General features: G+C 42.7%; 2 protein-coding genes across 2 annotated transcripts; one reads left to right on the top strand and one right to left on the bottom strand.

Annotated features, from left to right (window-relative positions):
• Positions 1–8,537: 8,537 nt before the first annotated feature.
• On the top strand, positions 8,538–9,800 carry LOC140357688 (dexamethasone-induced Ras-related protein 1-like). The gene is made up of 2 exons (XM_072442202.1): positions 8,538–8,880; positions 8,989–9,800. The coding sequence occupies exons 1-2, from the start codon at positions 8,610–8,612 to the stop codon at positions 9,510–9,512; spliced, it is 795 nt and encodes a 264-aa protein (XP_072298303.1). The 5' UTR covers positions 8,538–8,609; the 3' UTR covers positions 9,513–9,800.
• Positions 9,801–10,446: 646 nt separating this feature from the next.
• Positions 10,447–11,038, bottom strand: med9 (mediator complex subunit 9). Its single transcript, XM_072442201.1, has 2 exons — positions 10,922–11,038; positions 10,447–10,751 (listed from the first exon to the last, which is right to left on the bottom strand). Exons 1-2 carry the CDS (start codon positions 10,999–11,001, stop codon positions 10,532–10,534), a joined length of 300 nt encoding a protein of 99 aa, XP_072298302.1. The 5' UTR covers positions 11,002–11,038; the 3' UTR covers positions 10,447–10,531.
• Positions 11,039–22,041: the final 11,003 nt, after the last annotated feature.

Below are 22,041 nucleotides of genomic sequence, written 5' to 3'. Positions count from 1 at the left end.
ACATATTTACATCTCGCGCTCTGCTGTAGATCATTTTATTTTTAATTTAGTTCATTAAGACTATGCTAATTCATATACATACAGATATAATGGAGCGGGAAGTGAGGCTATGCATGTTTACAGCAACCGGAAATAGCTGGACGATATCGTTAAAAGGGCCTATTCATCTTATTCCGCCCCGCCCCACTCTCTGCCTCTTTTTGCCACTGGTCGGCGCTTCTGTTGTATTGGCACTTCTGTTGTATTGGCACTTCTGTTGTATTGGCACTTCCAGTCGAGCAGGAACTTCGTCCACAATTTCCAGGAAAAGGTAAATAGATCCATATACAATTTTATCGAAAAATGATAAATCGATTACTACGTTATTAATATGATTACCATTACTTTTTATCTGATTACCATTGTAATAACAAATAGACTGCTTGGTACAAATAATACATTGATATTAACCAATATCAAATTGCAATCATTTAGGTAATAATATCCTCTACAAACAGCAACATATCCAAGCGAAGACTTTATAATGATTAAATATATAAAAAGTTGAATCAAAACAACTGGTTTACTGTGTTCCCACCATGTACATCTTAAGGATAAATCAACACTGTAATTATAGCAAACAGTAACACTGGGCTACATAATAGGATCCGAGGAGAATCTTATTGGAACAAACCAACCCTTGCAGACAGCCTTGGTGATTACAGGAAGAGGACGCGCAAATAGATTTATTAGGGAACCAGTGGGGATGTCCGATGTATCCTCTGAGAGTCGGCCTGCAGTATTGGCAACACACTGCGACACAACAGGGCCTGGTTACACACAACGGATGTAAACAAAAACACAGGTGACGGACAGCATGGGCCTCTGAGTAAGACTTATACTATCACTACTATGTTGATATTACCCAAGATGATCCTGTCCTATCATTCAAACATAGAAAAAGATGTGAACTTGAAATACAGCCTTTAATTATTTTTTTTGGAAACAGCAGAGATGCACAGATTGTCCTGCCACTGGAGAGTTATTTGGTCTATAGGTGGCCATATCACCTTAACAATAATATAAGATAAGATAGGATATGCCTTTATTTGTCCACACATGGGGAAATTTCGGAAATTTCAATGTCTCAGAAGTTAAGCAGTGTAGGCCCAGGGTAGACACTGTGTGGGACACACACCAAGTTAGCCTCAGTGGTGCAGCAGTGGCTCCAGTGTGAACTGTCTGTGCCGTGTGTCCTTAAGCAAGACACTTATTTTTATTTTATTAATATTATTAAGGTTTAGTTTGTATTTGAAAGTGCTGAAAAAAAAAATATAATTACAAATGAAACCCAAACAAAAAAAATTAAATACACAAAAAAGTAGAGTGTATACTAAAACATATAATATAACAACTAAAATAATACACAATAAATTATATAAATAATAAAGTAGAAAATGTCTTGCTTAGCTTAACCAGGGCAAATACATTTTTACAGTGTTTAATTGTGCTGGTGATACTAATTGAAAACAAATTTACCCAATCAAATAACTTTCATTACAATGACCTCAAGTGATGCTCCTATGAAAAGTGATGTTGAAAATTTTAGTGAATGTGGATCTAGAGTAAATGTTAAAACACACACACACGCACACACACACACGCGCACGCAAGCGCGCGTACACACACACACACACACACACACACAGTGTCTAGATGTCTATAAGGTCAGGATTTTTCACCTTCCTGCCCCTGCACTGACACATGGAGTGGGGCTGAGCCAGAGGTGAGTAGGAATCCAGAAGGATTCATCAGTGCAGTGTGCTAAACCATGATGCTCTGTGCGCTGTGGTCTGACTCACAAACAGGGCTGTTTGACTGGCAATCATTGAAGATTATTACACTCAAGATATAAAAACTCATAGAAGCAAAGGAGGTAGACATTAAATTAACATTGTGACCCAAGCAATTACATACATTTTTTGATGCCTTTAGGGAGAACAGCACACATTTAGTTTTACTTTAACAATTTAAATGTGATCGTTTTCATATACTGTTCTTGTACTTAGTGTTGCAAAAACTGTATGTATGTATCCATTGTGGGACAAATAAAGTGTCTCTTATCTTATTTTTGATTCTTAAAATGCAATTCACTGAAGTGCAAACTGACAGGTGGATAGTATCTTGTGGTAAGCCCAGAAGAACTGTAACTACACATTTATGATAAATATAGATGTACATATTACAACAACAACAACAACAACAACAACAACAACAACAACAACAACAACAACATCATCATCATCATCAACTTACTGGCAATAACAGTCATACTATTACAAAAACATACACCTGCAGCTAGAACTATAGGACACATCCTGTGTGACCTTTATAACTTCAACTATGGGCCTGAAGAACTGGCACATATTTAAGTGAGTATATATCTTGAAAATATCTAGACTCTAATATGAGCCACTGACTGTCATATGCTGCATGCAGGATTTGACTCAAGCTTATTGCCTCTGATGCAGATACGTATTACATAATATTAATTCACATAACTATCTGGATGCAACTGTTGAATAGAAACATTGCAGATCTTCTCTGCACCTTCCATCTCTCTTACCTGCCGCCTTGGCTGTTTTCCCAGCGTGAAGCCATTAGCCTTACGTAAACAGCGTGTCGGCAAAGGGCGCTGACTCACTGACGTATTTTAAGGTTAAGCATTTATAAGATCACTCGGTGGTAGTCACATTTACCAGCTCCACTGAGGCAACGCCAGTTTGGTCCTGGTCATTAGCTTTAAAACAGGTTCGCAATGGAAACGTCCAACATCACCACAGAGGCCGATTTCCCAAAAGGATTTTTCACTGGCTCTCTTTTGTCCAATTACAACAATTACAAGTCCATTCATTGAGTCCAGTAAGAAAAGACGGCATTGAAGAGAGAAATCAGTGTCCATGTTGTATTGTTATGAAAGTAGTACTCATGATACAATAGCAATACAATACAGAGCAAGAACAAGTACTGTATGGGCACAAGTGGCATTAGAAACTTAAGAATTAGATCCAGCTAAAACCAACCACCCATTAAACCTTTTCTTTCCCCTTTAAATTTGACTTTCACAATGACAACCCAAAGGTCAGAACACACGGTTATAATTAAAAGGTTAAAGGAAAACATTTGTTGCTATCTCACTCTGGTGCTATTAATACACTGTAATTACTTATTAAATAGCAAAGCAGCATGTATCTTTGCTACAGACTACAGCATATTTTAGGCCCCATAATGCTGAACAAGCAAAAAATAAACAAGCAAACAAGAATTAAACTATAATCAACTTTAAATATTTATTACACAGATGGCAGAACCATGATCCACGTGATCCAGTCACTTGAAAAAGCTCTTTGAATGGAACAGTTTGTGACTTTTAACTGCTACACTCAAGATTAAAGCACACACGATTTCCTCTGGATGAGAAAACATTAGAAAAGTATTAAAAATAAACACAAAAATAAATAAACAAATCAACAATACAAAAACATATTCCACCACCAACAAATCCTAAAATGCTACTGGAGTGCCTCTTACTATACCTCCTTGTATGATTACTGTTATATTTTGGTTCTGTTGTACGTCATGCCGTGTACAAGGCACTGGAGTAGCTTACCCAGATTACCAAGAGTTGACAGATTGCTGATTTATCTAAACATACAGGCGCTTGTGATTTTAACCAAGGCTGTGATTGGCTCAGAAATCTAAAGCCTTTGTATTGAAACTGTAGACACTACTGCTTCATTCAACAGACTGACCTCGACTGACACGCAACTGACCAGAGTCTCACGCCATCAATGCACAGCTTCAGTCTTCATTACTAGTCTATATATTGTAATGATTCCACAAAAAATATGTGCGTGATGCAAATGATGGAGGAAATTATGACAAAAGATAGTCAGAAAAGATATAATATTTCTTATCTATAAAGTTATGAAGGTTTGGATGAATATTTAACCAGAAGAGGACTAGACAGATGCATGTTTCCCTCAGATTAATCCAGTTCAAATGGTTAATGTGAATTTAAGTAGATCTCTATAGGTAATATCCCTGAGGTCGGTGTGTCAAAAACATACTGAATATAGAGAAATACCAGTTGATGTAGTACTGTAGAAAAATTGCACTGTTAATGGAGAAGATTAGAGATCTAACTGAGCTATTTATATTGGACCAAAGGTAATTCTTGTTTGGCTTATACCCAGAGAAAGATACATAAACAAAAGTTGATGTTTATTGACTGCTGAATGTGAATGAAATATGTATTTCTCTGTGTTTGAAGAAACATCATGAACCTGTTGTAAATCAGTGTGCAATAGATGTTCCCATAGAAAAATATAATGTACTGAAGGCCAAAAAGGAATCGTGCATACCAAGGATTTGTGTGGCAGGTTGCATTTATGAGTAGGCAATGTGTATGTGAGAACAACAAATTGGAGATGAAACGTATGTGTAAAATTTCACAATATTACATACAAATACTTGCCAAATTAGGCCTAGCCATATAATACTAAATAGCAGTCGCCTACTAAAACTATCACAACTAATGTAGAAAAAGGTTCAGTTGTAGTCATCTGGACTAAGTTTAGAAAAAACTTATTGGCTTATTGACAATGACTCTTGGATGAGAGTCGAAACGTCTAGCTTTTTCTAAACTTAGTCCAGATGATACAACTGAACCTTTTTCTACAATGGAACACTCCTGGACGAATGAGGGATTACACCGACATATCACAACTAATGCTGCAAACAGAACTATTCTATACACTACCATGGTAACTAAAATTACTCTTATTCCACACATTTAAAAAAAAATGTTAAGATATGAAAAGGTACCATTATTATTACAGTGAATGCCAAAAAGTTTAAAATAAATCTGTTAAAAAAGGTCTGTGCAATCACATACGTATTCATCTTTCTCACCATTGCCACATATTACCTCGTGTATCCCACATGAGCCTCACAGACACCTTTGTTCACCCCAGATGCTCGAATCAACCGCTAATGAGAATTCTCACCACAAACTGCGTGCTAAACATGTTACGCGAATGAAGAGGCATCGCAACCAGTCAACGTATTTGATGACACTATGCTAGCGAGGAGTTGCCATATTGTTTCTGTATTTAGTACGTCACACATGCTCGCAACAACAACAGTCAATGCAATAGTCTTTTTTGGTTTATGTTTCACCTTTGGCACATCCATGACTTATTAGCATCATAAAGTTTTCAATAGTTTTCCTGCCCCGTAAACAGACTATCACAAGACAAAGGAAAAATGATCTGTGGTAGTGGAAACTACAGAAGGACATGGCTATTATGTATCATAAAACTAGATGGATCGATGGACCAACACTTTAGCCAGGTCTAAACACAATATAAAAACATACACACACAGGAATGAGGAACTCAAAAATAAAGACATCAGTGTAGAGCAAACTTAGGCATTTGTGGCCCCAGGAGCCAGTTTTAATTCGGCCCCCCTCAAGATTTTAGTTCCTATTCTTTAACTGTCTTAGCTATGTAACATGTGTCTGCACTTGTGTCCTTAATAGAGGTTACATGAAATAAATGAAATAATTGATTCAAAAGCCTGTATTTTACAAAAAAGTGTTTATGATGACAAGAATTTGTAACACCAATTAACGCAGTCTGGCCCTCCACCACTTAACTCGATTCGAATATGGCCCTCAGAGGAAAAATAATTGCCCATCCCTGGTGTAGAGACATGTGAACATATTATGCTGCTTTCTTTGAAGTACTGTTGATTAGTTGTTTGTGTTTGTTTGTCTGTTTTTAGCTGTATTTTATAGTTAAAAGGGCCACTTTATGGATTGCTCGCACATTGTTATAATAAAGATAAACTTTAGCCTACACCTTTTCGGTCTTTCTGCATATCAAGTTATTGTTTCTAGAATAATGTCCAAACTGTGACTGAAATAAACTAATCTAATTGTGGATTATTATGACACATTTTGGACAACTTTATAGAATAAACAGGACCACAGACTTCCTGTTAAACTGCACTGACGGACCATGTTCATATGCCTATGGATAATATACAAGTCACAAAAACAGAGGTTTTGTCTCGGAAACAGATGTACAGAATCTTAAATTAGTCAGACATACAAGGCATTGACTTACCTTAAATATTGTATTTTGTCCCACCTGCCCTTCTGCCTCATTTCTCTGTCCTCTGACTGATAAATTATGGACAAAACCCATCTGCCAAGGAAAAATTGGTCTAATGTGTACTGTCCTTGTGGGCCGCACAGACTTAAGCTGGATGTGTTTCCACTCACCACGTTGCCAGGACAGTTAGTGGTCATGCTGAGGGAACGCCATGCTGCAGAACAACCTGTAGATACAGACCAGAAGAGACAAATTAAGCTGATAGACTAAGCTGGTATACTCTGCTTTTTAACATATCTTGTCCATGAAAGGTCACAACAGAGAGCAGAATTGTCTGTGTAGGTGTTGACATTTAATATGTCTGTAATTATTGGGCAAATTCACATACAAGATAGTGTTGCCATGATACAATTGCACATGCATGACAGTAAGGCAGAACATTTAGCCACAAAATTAAATCTAATTATTTTATATTAATTATCTTTGATCTGATGATCGAATCACGCTCTCTCCTGGTAGAGCACTCAGATCCACCGATCCACAGGTTGGCGGTACGATCGCAGCTGCCTCGGGTGAATACTGCCGTTGTGTCCTTGGGCAGGACACTTAACCCGACTCGCCTTGACGGTAGACAAGCGCTATATAAATGTGACCATTTAACATTTATATTATGCTTCCTATTTCCATGTTAATCTTTGTATTGATGTATGCTGCAAGGTTTGATATTTCATTTTAGAATAATTGCTTCTGCTCATAATTTCAAAACGTGACACAATCAATTTCAAGAATGTGAACATATGAAAAAGTGTGTGTGCTCAGTTGAACCATCTATCGGTCAATTTTAGAATATTTAAAGTATAAGACATTTATATACCCTCATCGAGTTTTGTTTTTGTGCTATACATAAACTAAGCTCCAGCTCATAATCCATAGGTGGCATGGCTGTGTTATCGTGATGCATGGCTCATATTACAGGGTTTTGTGCACGTGTCCTATTCTACATTTGGGAACACACTGGCTTCATTACAGACCAAAAGACTGGTGGCTCGACCCTGCTATACAAACCTAATGCCCACCCTTGGACAGGCAGGCTTAGGTATACCTATCTGATTTCACTCTACTGACAAAAAGGTCAGCAGTATTAGCTCACATAAATAGCTGCCCCACTATACACACAAAACTGATGATGATACAGGTGGAATTTCACATTATGTTTCTAATCGTAACACCTCAACGGTTAGCAAAGAAAATTATGTTGAAGATAAAACCTGCACACTCTAGTAAAGTAAAAACATACTAGCAGAGTGTTTAAAATGGCAATATTGATTGTATTACTTTCATTGTTAAAGTATTACTTTTAGCGATAGGGCTTACTTTTAACTAATTATGCTATTGCTTTAGTAGTGCTAAAGCCGTACTACTGCTGTAATGAGGTTGGATTAAAAAAATTGAAAGAATGTAGGCTATAGAGCAAGTTAACTTATCTATGCCTATTTTTTATTCTGTCAAAGTTATCAAAAAGAAGATAAGTAGAAAGTGACGAGAGGTGCTAAAGTGACTGAGGTAGGTTGAGTCACAGACACTTGGCTCTATCTTTAGACGGCCCGTGGGGTATTTCAATTTACACATTATGGGAAAGTCAATTCAAATTGAACAGCGCGGCTCTCAAGCTGTACACTGTTTTTTCCAAATCTAACACAAGAAATCGGGGAATCTGTAACAGAAAAATAGCTTTTAGAGTGCTACAGTGATTCAATTCATGGGTTACAGCTTCATGTTCTATGCAACAATTGGAAGACTTTATATGCTTAAATTGAATATGTTTTTCCTCCCGGTTGTTCATTTATTTTTCTTTTAAAGTATTTTTGGCTCGTAGGGTTTATTGGACAGGACGGATGAGAATGAAATGGGGGATGAGCGAGAAGGGATGACATGCAGTTAGTATTCAGAGTCGGGAGTCGAACTCTCAACACTGCGGCTGGAGCACAGCACTTGGAGCCTGGCATACTGTGCTATGACTTAACCACGGGCAGCACCCAGTTGTACATTTTTGTGGATGATGAGTTCTAATTTCTCATCATTTCAAACCCATGAATCCCTATTGTAGAATAAACAAAACAGTCTCTACTATGCATTAATGTATTTACGAATGTATTTATTTTATTTAGCTAATACTGTCAAAAACAAAAACAATGAAAAACCATTTGTGTTGGTGAGGAGTTGGCAGCTGTGACGCACAAAAACAGCCATAGTAACACAAAAATGTGGAGGTTTGGTCCTGCTCTGGGCTGGAGGAGAGGCCATGACGCATGACGCTTTGGGAGGCGCGACAACGTCTCATATAAATTCTCCGTCAGACGCGCTCTTTCCTCAGACAGAGACGCGCACCTCTCTGGCATTTGAAAGGGATTTGATTCTATCACAAAGCAACGCAAAAAAACAGCAAGGATGATTAAGAAATCGTCCTCGAGCGAAAACGAGTTTGACATCCCGGCCAAGAACTGCCAGAGGATGGTTATTCTGGGCTCCACAAAAGTTGGAAAGACCGCGATCATCTCCCGGTTTCTCAACGAAAGATTTGACGACCACTACACACCTACAATCGAAGACTTTCATAGAAAATTCTACAGCATCAGGGGACAAGTTTATCAACTGGATATTTTGGACACATCTGGAAATCACCCATTCCCAGCGATGAGGAGACTTTCCATTCTCACCGGTAAGTCTCACCTAATGATGGAAAAGTAGTATATATTAAATTGTCAATTGGCCAACTATTAGGCTACTACTAGAAACATGCCTTACTAATAAACCTTCTTGTCTTTAGGTGATGTCTTCATTCTGGTGTTCAGCCTGGACAACAGGGACTCGTTCCAGGAGGTGCAGCGCCTCAAGCGCCAAATCCACGAGACCAAGTCGTGCCTGCGAAACAAGACCAAAGAGAACGTGGACGTCCCGGTGGTCATCTGCGGGAACAAGTGTGACAGAGACTTTTACCGCCAGATCCAGGAGGAGGAGATCGAGCAGCTTGTCGGTGGAGACGAACACTGTGCGTACTTTGAAATCTCCGCAAAGAAAAACATCAACGTGGACCAAATGTTTCAGACTCTCTTCACGATGGCCAAACTGCCCAGCGAAATGAGCCCGAACCGTCACTGCAAAGTCACTCTGCAGTACTGCGATTTGCTCCACAGAAAGTCGTTCAGGAGCAAGAAGTGCAAAGACGGGAACGCGTACGGCATCGTGGCGCCGTTTGCGCGCAGACCCAGCGTGCAGAGTGACTTAATGTACATCAAAGAGAAGGCCATAGGAGGCAGCCAAGCTAAAGAAAAAGGATGCATCATCTGTTGACATTTCATTTGCAAAAAGGACTATGGACTTGTGTGAACGTTTACAAGGCACATCAGGCCTTTCCTTCTGTGGGCGTTTTGGTCCATGCAGAATCAAGTGCAGCTCTCACCTCATTCTTACAGGTTCTATTGTAGTGATACAGTACAAACCCTGACCATGTCTTATGTCTTATCAATAGCCACTACTGGCACTTAAAATGTTTACATTTTTGCTACTTTTCATGAATGTATGTAGCTGAACAAATATGAATTTTATGTATTTATGGTCTACAAGTTTTGAACAGAGAAAATAAAATACTTTATTAACGGTACTCTGCTTTTGAATTGTTCCTTTATCTTGCAAGAGACATTTTAAACTGTCCTTTCACGAGATGTCACACAAATAATATGTATGTCCTATAGATGGCAGGGGGAAATCTGAACTGATTTGACAACTTTTGCAACTGGAACTGCACATCCATCACTTGAGAGACAATTACAATACCATCTACCAAACTAACGATAAACCACTTTTCAAATTGATATTCTAATCCAACTTTGACATGTCTACTGCTATAATTGGCATTAACAGATTTAATCAATCCTGTAGGTTTAAGGTACTTTATTGTCCCCATAGGAAAATTTGCAGAATAAAATCCAATAGAAATAGTACCATTTATTATAAAACACAGTACAACAAAAGGCAAGAATAAAATGAATATTTTAGAGAAAAAAATAGGTCTTAGGATAGTCTACACATCCTGGTAAAAAAATGAGATCATCAATTAAACACACTTTTTCAAATACATATATCTAAAGTGTGATTATTTGTGTAGAAGTAACCATACTCAGCAACTGACATATATAGATATTATTAATATACAAAGTTCAATCCGAAAAAAATAAACTCAACGATAAATGTTTTTTAACAGTGCATCAGTAACCTGCCAATCACAATATCCACATGAGCATAATCAGTCAGTTCTTGAATCAAACAGATGAGGATGTTGTTGGTTCGTCCGGTGCCCCAGTCTTTGGCAGTCACGATGCTTTGGGCACATCAAACATACAGAGCCCTTTATACTTGTGCAGGAGCTGGTTCTTTGTGCGCACTTGCTCCCGCAGCGTGCAGAGCTGCTGCTGCTGCTCCACCGGGCTGCAGTCAATACCGGGCATGTTCGAGATCTGCTCCCGTGCCTCCTGGATCTTGGTCTTTAGCTTGGCCAGTTCTTGGTGGACATCTTGACTATCCTTGTCCATGCTGAATAAATAATTACAAGTTAGCAAGTACAAAGGAAAAACACAACTGAGAAGAACGCTACTGAGAAGTGCACAACTAGCTAGCTAACTGTTTACCAAGTGTACACACTTAGTTACACACACATCAGTTACACACATCGATACAACCCAGACGCGTATTCATAACATTACCATTTTATAATGTCGTGAACCAAGGGTAACAAAGACCAATCTTCATGTTCTTTCTCTTGAACGGGTTGAGCAGTCGCCATAATCAGCCCATGGACCCGCAGCGGCGCAGCAGTGTGACGTCACAGAATGCGACTAGAAAAATAATACAAAATATAGCCGCAAGCGGCAATGATCGGCCCTCGCCACGCCGCCGCCACGCCGCAAGAGGAGGGGGCGCTAACGCGCCCCAATTGTCCTTTTATTACATCTACTGCTGAATCTGTGACGCTGTCACATCTTCTCCCCTTTGTTTTACCATCAAAAAGCAATTTTATTTTGAATTCTTGGCAAAATGTGCGGCTTTGCCGCACAGACACCGTGACTCTTAGAATAAAAATGTGGATAACTTTTGATGGTCCACCCCTGAAGATGAGTCTCACCAAATTTCAGGTTAATATGTCTAACCCCCTAAGAGGAGTTCGTGAAAGTCTTAAGTGTAAACATGTTCTGGCGATTTCCCCATTGGAATAACATGGAAGGTTTCGGTCATCGTTACGGCAAAGCCATAACAATTATGACATGGGTCTCATTGACTTTTTTGATGGGGATGCCAAAATTGAGTTGTGTGTCAAATTTCATATAATTTTGCAAAACTAAATATTTAACCTCCATATAAAATCTTAATTTATTTCACTTCAAGTAGGTTTAGGGCAAAGAGTTTAACAACTGATTCTAATTTGACGCAATTCGGACTTTATCTGTGCAAACGGCAGAAATGTTAAATTTGGGAGATTTCTGAAATTCTTGCTACAGTTTGCGGCTTCGCCGCACAGAGACCGTGACAGGTATCAACATAATTTGGATAACTTTTGATGTCCCACTCCTCAGTAGCATTTTCACCAAATTTCAGCTTTTTAGGGCCACCGCCCTGGGAGGAGTTCGTAAAAGTACGACGTTTGGAAAAACTCCGAAGTCATGTTTAGCCATTTTTGAAGCAATATGGCCGACATTTGGTTGGGCGGACGGCGTTGCCGTAATAATATTTTTTACTTCTCTTGTCACCATCTACCTCTGCGCCAAATTTCATGATTCTATGATCTGATTTTTTTTGGGTCATTTCCCATCTCTCAATGCATTTTTGGTACATTTGGGGGCGCTGACGCGCCAATTTTTTAATTTTAGAAAAAGAAAATAGCCAGAATGTAGAGAGGCAAGATTTTTAGAGGTGTGCTAATTTTTGTGACTTTTCGTCAATGTTCACTGGGTGAAAAATAGGGGGGTTGGTCCCGAGAAGAAGAAGAAGAAGAAGAAGAAGAAAGAAAGAAAGAATAATATTCCTATGCAAAAACAATGTTTCCCATTTTTCAAATATCATGAACTATACATTTTCGGAAAGCGCTCGCGCTTTCCTACCTCATGGTGTGGGTCCCTGGTCACTGACGGGTACTTTTGTTAATTTTGAGTGGGCTCCGCCCACTTTGTGTTTTTGGCCCTCTATACAGTAATAATGTTAAAATATAGCCGCAAGCGGCAATGATCGGCCCTCGCCACGCCGCCGCCACACCGCCGCCACGCCGCAAGAGGAGGGGGCGCTAACGCGCCCCAATTGTCCTTTTATTACGCTAAACATAACTAAACATTTAACCTCCATATAAAATCTGTAGGGGGCGCTGTGGCGCCAAATGAATTTATTTCACTTCAAGTAGGTTTAGGACAAAGAGTTTAACAACTGATTCTAATTTGACGCAATTCGGACTTTATCTGCGCAAACGGCAGAAATGTTAAATTTGGGAGATTTCTGAAATTTTAGCTAAAGTTTGCGGCTTTGCCGCACAGAGACCGTGACAGGTATCAATGTAATTTGGATAACTTTTGATGTCCCACTCCTCAGTAGCATTTTCACCAAATTTCAGCTTTTTAGGGCCAACGCCCTGGGAGGAGTTCGTAAAAGTACGACGTTTGGAAAAACTCCGAAGTCATGTTTAGCCATTTTTGAAGCAATATGGCCGACATTTGGTTTGGGGGACGGCGTTGCCGTAATAATATTTTTTACTTCTCTTGTCACCATCTACCTCTGCGCCAAATTTCATGATTCTACGATCAGATTTTTTTTGGGTCATTTCCCATCTCTCAATGCATTTTTGGTACATTTGGTGGCGCTGACGCGCCAATTTTTTTTATTTTAGAAAAGGGAAATAGCCAGAATGTAGAGAGGCACGATTTTTAGAGGTGTGCAAATTTTTGTGACTTTTCGTCAATGTTCACTGGGTGAAAAATAGGGGGGTTGGTCCCGAGAAGAAGAAAGAAAGAAAGAAAGAAAGAATAATATTCCGATGCGAAAACAATGTTTCCCATTTTTCAAATATCATAAACTATACATTTTCGGAAAGCGCTCGCGCTTTCCTACCTCATGGTGTGGGTCCCTGGTCACTGACGGGTACTTTCGATAATTTTGAGTGGGCTCCGCCCACTTTGTGTTTTTGGCCCTCTATACAGTAATAATGTTCAATTTTTGCATTACATGCTTATATGCACGGAACATGCAAGAGATGGGGAACGTATTCGTGAGCTACTTAGCGCAAATGAGTGCTTTATATGGGGATGACGACCGCTTCCGCGGTCGTCATCCCAATGTAAAGTGCTCGTTTAGTGCGAACTTTTGCACGGGCTTCGCCCGTTTACAACGGTAATGTTCCATTTTCCTACAACTAATTAGTATGCACGGGGCGTGCATGAGTGGAGGAGTGCGTTAGTGAGTGTTTGGAAGTGGGCGAGCGCTTCGCGCTCGATTTCGTGCGCACTACGTGCGCACTTTCGCAGCCGTGCTTCGCACGGCCTTACGAGATTAATAGGCCTCTCGCCAGCTTGTGGCGCTCGGGCCTAATTTTTGCATTACATGCTTATATGCACGGAACATGCAAGAGATGGGGAACGTATTCGTGAGCTACTTAGCGCAAATGAGTGCTTTGCGGTCGTCATCCCAATTTAAAGTGCTCGTTTAGTGCGTACTTTTGCACGGGCTTCGCCCGTTTACAACGGTAAAGTTCCATTTTCCTACTACTAATTAGTATGCACGTGGCGTGCGTGAGTGAAGGAGTGCGTTAGTGAGTGTTTTGAAGTGGGCGAGCGCTTCGCGCTCGATTTCGTGCGCACTGTGTGCGCACTTTCGCAGCCGTGCTTCGCACGGCCTTACGAGATTAATAGGCCTCTCGCCAGCTTGTGGCGCTCGGGCCTAATAAACAAATAATGTATTTTGTATTATTATTATTATTATCATCATCATCATTATTATATCTCAAACCTCTACTTTGTACTTTTATTCTTATTATATAATTTTGTTTGAAATAATATTACCGGTACTCTTAGAGGAAGAAGATGGGGGAAAGGAGGAAGAAGAAGAGATCATCCTCGTCTTTGGTGTTTTATGGCGATCTGTTGTTGTTGTTGTTGTTGTTGTTTTATGGCGGTTGGCATCCGAGTGTTGCATTACCGCCAGACTTTATTCCTCAGACGTTTCGTAGTCCTCAGACTCTGTCGTAGTCCGTAAAAGTACTCCTCCCATCGCTTTGGCGTTACAAAGCCCATGAGGTCATGATGTGTTTTTGTGACTAGAATAGTTGTTGTGTCAGAGACCAACCGGCTTTATTCCAGGGAGACTCTTCTTCACCTTCCTCGCCCTCTTTGACGTTCGGTGCTTTGGAAGTACAAAGCCCATGAGATCATGGGACGTCTTTGTTGTTTTACAAAGCCCATGAGGTCATGGGACGTCTTTGTCGTTTTATCCTTTAGAAGTCCTTCTTCCATCACTTTGGCGTTTCTAGGCCCATGAAGTCCAAGCGCGTTAGAACATCCTCTTGCTCCTCATCCTCGGCTCAGCCTCCAACACCCCCCACCTCTATAAACGTTTACCCAGCCCTGTGCTACATAAGTAAGCAACCACAGCCTGACACAAACCCTGTGACTGGATCGCCAGAACGTTCCGCAGATTGAACTCCCGCCCATTATTCCGAAACCACAAGGCCAACCCGGCCCTTTCCCTATCATAAGCCTCACAGCAAATCAGCACATGCTCGACAGTCTCTGGCACCCGACAGTGACCACACAGACCGGTCGGATGTTTGCCTATCCTACTCAGTGACCAATTGAGTCCAGTATGGCCAATCCTCATGCGGGCGAAGGCCCTTTCCTCCCACGCGTTCCTGCCCATAGACCCGCAAGGACCCACACTACCCTGTATGTGATAGAGATGCCGTCCAGTAACACAGTGGCTCCAAAATTCCTGCCAAAGGCCGACCACATGACTCTTGACAACAGGCTTGATTTCAGATTTGCTTAACTCAACCGCCACATCAATTGATGGCCGCCGAAGGGAACGTTTAGCCAGTGCATCAGCCATTTCGTTACCATCCACCCCCACATGCGCAGGGACCCAAATGAAGGAAACCCTCACATCCTTCCTGGACAGGGAGAGCATCAGACAGAAGATGCCATTCAACACATCCTGTCTGCAATCCGATTTCCCAGATTTAATGCTTTGCAATGCAGAAAGGCTGTCAGAGGCCACCACAATGCCGCAACACTGCAAAGCAGATTCCGCCCATTCCAACGCCAACCGTATCGCTATAAGTTCCGACGTGAAAACAGAAAGGCGATCTGTCAACCTCTTCTTGACCGCTAGCCCCAGGTCAGGCACAAAATAAGCGGCGCCAGTACGCCCACTCTCAGGATCCCTAGACCCGTCGGTATAAATAAACACATCACCTGAGTGCTTATCGATGAGCGCTTGAACGGCAAACTGCGGTGCCCTCCCAGCGACTCCTCTAAGCTTGCCATGCAAGCTAACATCAACAGGAGCCGGGACAAACTTCCACGGAGCTATAGCAGACAAAGCCACCGACGGGCTCACACGCAGATCACCAACCCCCGCAAGCCGCGCCTTCGCATTTCCTACCTGGCTGAAAATCATACCGCCAGCCTCACTCTGCCCCCCATCAACCCTGAGAAAGTCCCTCACCGGGTGAGAGCTCGTATGACCTTGCACATTCACCCAGTAAGCCAACAGAAGTTCCAGCCTCCGGAGCCGTAACGGCAATTCCCCCAACTCAACCTGCAGCGCCGAGACAGGGGAGGTCCTAAAAGCCCTACAGCAGATGCGCAAGGCCTGGGCTTGCTCCACATCAAGCTTCTTTAAGTTAGTCTCAGCCGCAGACATGTAGGCTATACAGCCATAATCAATAGCCGCCCTCATGACGGCCCGATAAATACCCAGGAGCGACCTTCTGCTGGCCCCCCAGTCCTGGCCGGATAGACAACGAAGCAAGTTATTCACCCTTTTGCATTTACCACTGACCTCATCAATGTGCCGACGCCAACTAAGCCTCTCGTCAAAGGTGACCCCCAAGAACCTCACCTCCCTGACCTGTTCGAGCACCTGCCCATGCAGTCGAAGGGAGACGTCCCTATGTCCATTGAAGAAACAGATCACTTGAGACTTCCGTACGGACAGTTTAAACCCCCACTTCAGGGTCCACTGCTCCACCTGCTGTATTGCCCTTTGCAGTTTCGCCTCGTAAAACCGGAGATTCCTCCCTCTCACCCATAGAGCGCCATCGTCAGCATAAAGGCTCCTCCCAACAGACCCATCCACGTCGTCAAAGATGTCCTTAATCATAACATTGAACAAGATAGGGCTACACACACTCCCCTGCGGGATCCCATTCTCCACCCCATAGACCCCAGAGTAAGCAGCGCCCACTCTGGTTTGGATACGCCGGCCAGACAGAAAGCTCCGGACCCAGTTAAACAGTTTACCCTTCACACCACACTTCCGCAGCTTAATGAGGAGCCCATCCTTCCAAACCATATCGTACGCCTTCTCCACATCAAAGAGCACCGCAATAACCTTTTCTTTCTGAGCCCTGGCCAGCTGGATATCAGATTCCAAACACAACACGGAATCCATGGTGTTCCTGCCCCTACGGAAACCACTCTGGTGCGCGGGAAGCAAACCCTGATTCTCCAAGAAGTAATCCAACCGCTCGGTAACCATGCGCTCCATCGTTTTCCCGAGCTGCGACGTCAAGGCAATCGGCCTATAACTTGAAGGGTCAGACGCTGGCCTACCCGGCTTCAGAACCGGCACCACCGTAGACTGTTTCCACGCAGATGGAACACAACCTGAATCCCAAACACGGTTGAAAAGACCCAGGACTAGCCCAAGCGTGTCATCAGTCAAATGAGAGAGCATGTCATAGCACACCTCATCTTTACCCGGGGCTGTCTGTTTCGCCTTAGAAAGTGCTCTCCTTAGCTCAAACAAACTAAACGGAAGGTCAAGGTCATCTTGAGTCGAAGGCTGGTGCCCAATCAGCTCAGAATTCTGGGCCAAAGTACTCTCCCTGTAGTGCCTTTCCGCAGGTGAGAGATTGTCAGAGCTGTGCACCGACACAAAGGTGCTGGCCAACAGTTCAGCTTTGTCAACGTCGCTGACTGCTTCAACACCATTCAGTATTAGGACCGGGGTCCCACGACGGCGCTCAACCCCAAGCATCCGCTTAATCATCCCCCAAACATCCCCGAGACGCGTTTCTCTCCCAATTTTGGAACAATACCGCCTCCAATAGGCACTCTTGGCCGTTCTCACAGTTTTCCGCACAACAGCGCGGGCCCTCTTGTAGTCAATGAGGGCACCCTCAGTGTGGGCAACCCTTAGCCGGCGAAACGCCGCATTTCTCGCCCTAACAGCATGACCACATGCTTCAGTCCACCACGGCACCCGCTTCCTATGTCCACTACCACCACTCTTAGGAATCGTGCCTACCGCTGACTGCGTGATGAGCGAGACAATTGCACTATTGAGATCATCCACCTGAGTCAATCCTCCTTCCTGCAGAACCCTAGAACCATCATCAGCTTTCCTCAGGAAAGCCCCCCAGTTCGCCCTTGCCAACTGCCACCTCTGGATCCTCGTCCCCCTGACCACACAGCTCCCAAAGCCAATCACGGCGCGGACTAGATAGTGATCGCTACCAAAAGAAAGATTACCAAGAACCTCCCAACTACAAACACCAGCTAACTCCTTGGACACAAGTGTAAGATCTATTGCACTTTCCGCACCGGTCCCCATATCATAGCGGGTCCCACCCCCATCATTCAGACAAACCAACTCCCTTTGATTGATAAAACCCTCTACCACCTGCCCATACCTATCGGTACCACTACCGCCCCACAAAGCGCTATGCGCATTAAAATCCCCACACCACACGGCCTTTCCCCGAACATCCTTACCGATACTATGTAAGGACTCTAGCGTTAACTCACCACACGGATTATAAAGGTTAACCACAGTAACAGCTTCACCACCCAGCCAGACCCTCACCGCCAGGGCCTCCGGCGCTTTACTCACACTGACAACAACGTAATTTAGGTCATCTCGGACAAACACAGCCACACCTCCGCCTCTACCCTGCTCCCTATCATTCCTAACACACACATACCCTTGTATCCCAAAACCCCACCCAGGTCGTAACCAAGTCTCCTGCACGCACATAACGTGAGGCTTGTTCAACAAGGTAGAGACAAAATGCTTAAATTCCTGGCCATTAGCACGAAGACTACGCGCATTCCATTGCAAGACAACCACCGCCATTATGAGCCCCCGGAACCTGACGGCGCATCGGGAGCCCCCCCACTCCCACTGCCAGAATGGGGCAGGGCGCCCTCCCGCAGCGCATCCTCTATCTCCGTCCACTCTGGGCCCCCAGCTCCAAAGTACTTCCCTGCAGCCTTAGCGATGATCTTAGTCTTTTCGGATCTCTTCTTGGTTTGCCCAGTACAGTTAATCACTTCCACTATAAAGAGGAAGAAATCTTTCCTCTTCACAACCAGTACATCCTCCGCACCCACAGGGCCTCTGCCCGTGGAAGCCACACTCACGGGCATCCCAGTGGGGACCTCCCCCTGGCTGCGGGCAACGCTGCCCCCTCCCCTGTCGCCTAGGACACCAGCAGCACTGGCAGCCCCCACTGCATCCACCGTCACCTGACTACCAGACACCTTCTTGACCGCATCCGCGTAGGATATGCCTTGAGAGGCTCTAACTTTTTGCACCTCCGCAGCCCTCTTGCTGAACACGCATCCCCCGTAGGCAGAGCTATGCTCTCCCCCACAGTTACAGCACTTGAGTTTTGCTCCGTCGTCACACTTCCCATACTCGTGGTCTCCTGCACATTTACCACACTTCTGCTTCCCTCTACAGACCGCTGCAATATGCCCAAAGCGCTGGCACTTGAAGCAACGCAGGGGCGGCAGAACATATGGGCGTACGCCATAGCGCATGTACCCAACGCACACCACACGAGGCAGGATCCCACCTTCAAATCTAATCATTATCGACAGGCTGTCACACCTTACCCCATCCCGGGTCATCTTCAACCGCCTAGCATCCACCACCTTAGCTCCAGTCAAATTCTCCTTTATGTCATCCACAGATGTCGTCGTAGGGACGCCTACTATAACTCCCCTGACCGTGCCTCTTACAGCATCAGACACAAGAATGTCCTTCCCACCCAGACACTTAGCTTCAATCGCCTTCCTTTGCTGAGCCACGTCCTTGCACACAACCAGCAGCGAGCCATCCCTAAGGACACTCGCATGCTTGACCACTCCCACAGCTACAGTCAGGCTCCTTGTCAACGCCATCGGATCCCACCCCTTAAAGGACGCATTATCCTGCGCGAGCTTTATGAACACCTTACACTCTGAACTCACATCCCCGACATCTGCAACCCCCCCGCCCTGCTCCTCACTGAGAGAGCCCTCCATAGACGAGCAAGAAGACGCCCTACGCCGCACAGGATCAGTGGCTCCAGGGGAGTCCTCCCCGCTGTTCATATCGTCACCGACCAGGTCACGCTTCCTCTTCTTCTTCCCCGTCATACGGACCGAGGCGTTCCTCTATGTTGCCGTAATATCCAAACTGTTGTCGTTGTAGTTTTTTATGGCAGTTGGCATCCAAGTGCACGAGGTATTGTTCGTTGTTGTGTTGTTGTTGTTGTTGTTGTTGTTGTTGTTGTTGTTGTTGTTGTTCTATGGCGATCTGCATCCAATTGTTGCATTACCGCCAGAGTTTATTACCGCTAGTTTAGTGGCTCCAGGGGAGTCCTCCCCGCTGTTCATATCGTCACCGACCAGGTCACGCTTCCTCTTCTTCTTCCCCGTCATACGGACCGAGGCGTTCCTCTATGTTGCCGTAATATCCAAACTGTTGTCGTTGTAGTTTTTTATGGCAGTTGGCATCCAAGTGCACGAGGTATTGTTCGTTGTTGATCTGTATCAAAGTGTTAGACTTTATACTTCTTCTTTTTTGGTGTTTTCAAATGAGGATCTTTCAAAAGATGTGTTTGGAATTCGTGGGCTTGGAACTGAAGAATGAAGTCTAACGAAAAAAGTCTGAAGAAAAGAGTCTGAAGAATAAAGTCTGAAGAATAAAGTCTGAAGCATAGGCGCTCTAAATGAAGCCTAAAGAATAAAGTAAAAAAAAATAAAGTCTGGTGGTAATGTAACTCTTGGATACCAGCCGCCATAAAACACCATAGAATTAGAAGAAGAAGAAGAAGAAGAAGAAGAAGAAGAAGAAGAAGAAGAAGAAGAAGAAGAAGAAGAAGAAGAAGAAGAAGAAGAAGAAGAAGAAGAAGAAGAAGAAGAAGAAGAAGAAGAAGAAGAAGAAGAAGAAGAAGAAGAAGAAGAAGAAGAAGAAGAAGAAGAAGAAGAAGAAGAAGAAGAAGAGTTCTGTTCATTCTATTCTTCTACTCTATTCTGTACTGGAGGGGGGAAACCATCTTTATTAGGCTATGAGTTCTTAGTCAACATGCTTTTTATTTGTTTTTCTTTTTTGTTCTGTTTATGTGCTTGTTCTTTATAGTGCTGTATACCACTAGCTCGATGGGTAGGCCCCAAACAGTTTTTTGCTCAGTTATATTTAATTTTTTACTTGACTTTACTTCTCTGAGTAGTTTTCATGCATAATTTTTGTTGTCTCTGCTTTGAAGATACCAGATTACATTAACTTCAATCTATGCACTTAGACAATTACTCTTACTAGTTTCCCCAAACACTTTTGAATCTAACTGGAGAATTTCACGGATCACTACTTTGGCTTTTTGTATTTTCATATTTCTGTATTTGTATTTTTTCCTGTAAGGTTTAACTTGCATGAACTAGTGACCCACTGACCTAGTATGGCCTACAGCCTTCATCTGTCTGAATTAGAGCATATAATGTAGAGAGCAAACATCAATTTCTGATGTCAAGAGATTTACCTAGCAACTTCAAGTAGGTCTTCAGTATGGGCCCCACACATATGACACTGTGTAGATAGTAGAGGCATAAAATGTGAAGTGGTAACCTATGGTTACAAGGATGAGCAAGTCTAACTTTCATTTTGATGATTAATCCTTTATTTATACAGGTTAACCTCTTAAAACTTGATAGCTCATAAAGAGGGCCCAGTTGACCATAAAATAATCACATGTAATTACTCTTGCACTATCCTGTAGCATCAACAATATGATATGGACTAATATACCTTCAATGTTTGATTTGCAATTTCAAAAGACCCTCTAAAATCTATATAGACTTCTGCTCTTTTGCAAAATCCGAGTAAGTTGTTTCTTTTAGTTTATTTGATGTCTTGGAACGATATTATTCTGAAACTGACAGTTCTAACAAAGATTACTCACACATCATCATTTATGAATGATCTTTTGGCAGAAGACAGACAGGGATGTATAAAACTGTTTTTCTAAATCTATTTTGAAACTTTAAGGGATAGAAATCACAATTAGATAACTAAATTCTATTTATTTTTGTAACGTCCAAAATCACAACAGCAATTGCCTCAGATATAAAACAACTTGAATTTAGCGTTTTACCCAACATGCAAGATAAACAAAAACACACAGGTCCAAAAATGCAAAAAGAGTTGTTATATTTGATTTTCTCTTTTCTTAAATCTGTTTTGGTCAAAAATAAGAAAGCGCCCTCTCTGGCAAAAAGGTAATGCTAAACTATAAACAGTATTGTAAAGCTCCATTACTGCATTGTCTCTATACTTCTGAACACCACAATAATAACTCTGTGAT

Source organism: Eucyclogobius newberryi, unplaced genomic scaffold (genome assembly GCF_026437365.1).
Source record: "Eucyclogobius newberryi isolate DKJ021-1_F unplaced genomic scaffold, fEucNew1.0.hap1 SCAF_13, whole genome shotgun sequence".
NCBI classification, from domain to species: Eukaryota; Metazoa; Chordata; class Actinopteri; order Gobiiformes; family Gobiidae; genus Eucyclogobius; species Eucyclogobius newberryi.
Note: the sequence above shows the minus strand (reverse complement) of the source record. Positions and strands in the feature narration are given on the sequence as shown.

Coding starts and splice junctions, on each gene's coding strand:
- LOC140357688 (XM_072442202.1), top strand. CDS start 8,610: ATGATTAAGAAATCGTCCTCGAGCGAAAACGAGTTTGACATCCCGGCC. Junction 8,881..8,988: donor GAGACTTTCCATTCTCACCG/GTAAGTCTCACC, acceptor TCTTGTCTTTAG/GTGATGTCTTCATTCTGGTG.
- med9 (XM_072442201.1), bottom strand. CDS start 11,001: ATGGCGACTGCTCAACCCGTTCAAGAGAAAGAACATGAAGATTGGTCT. Junction 10,752..10,921: donor GTTCACGACATTATAAAATG/GTAATGTTATGA, acceptor TTATTTATTCAG/CATGGACAAGGATAGTCAAG.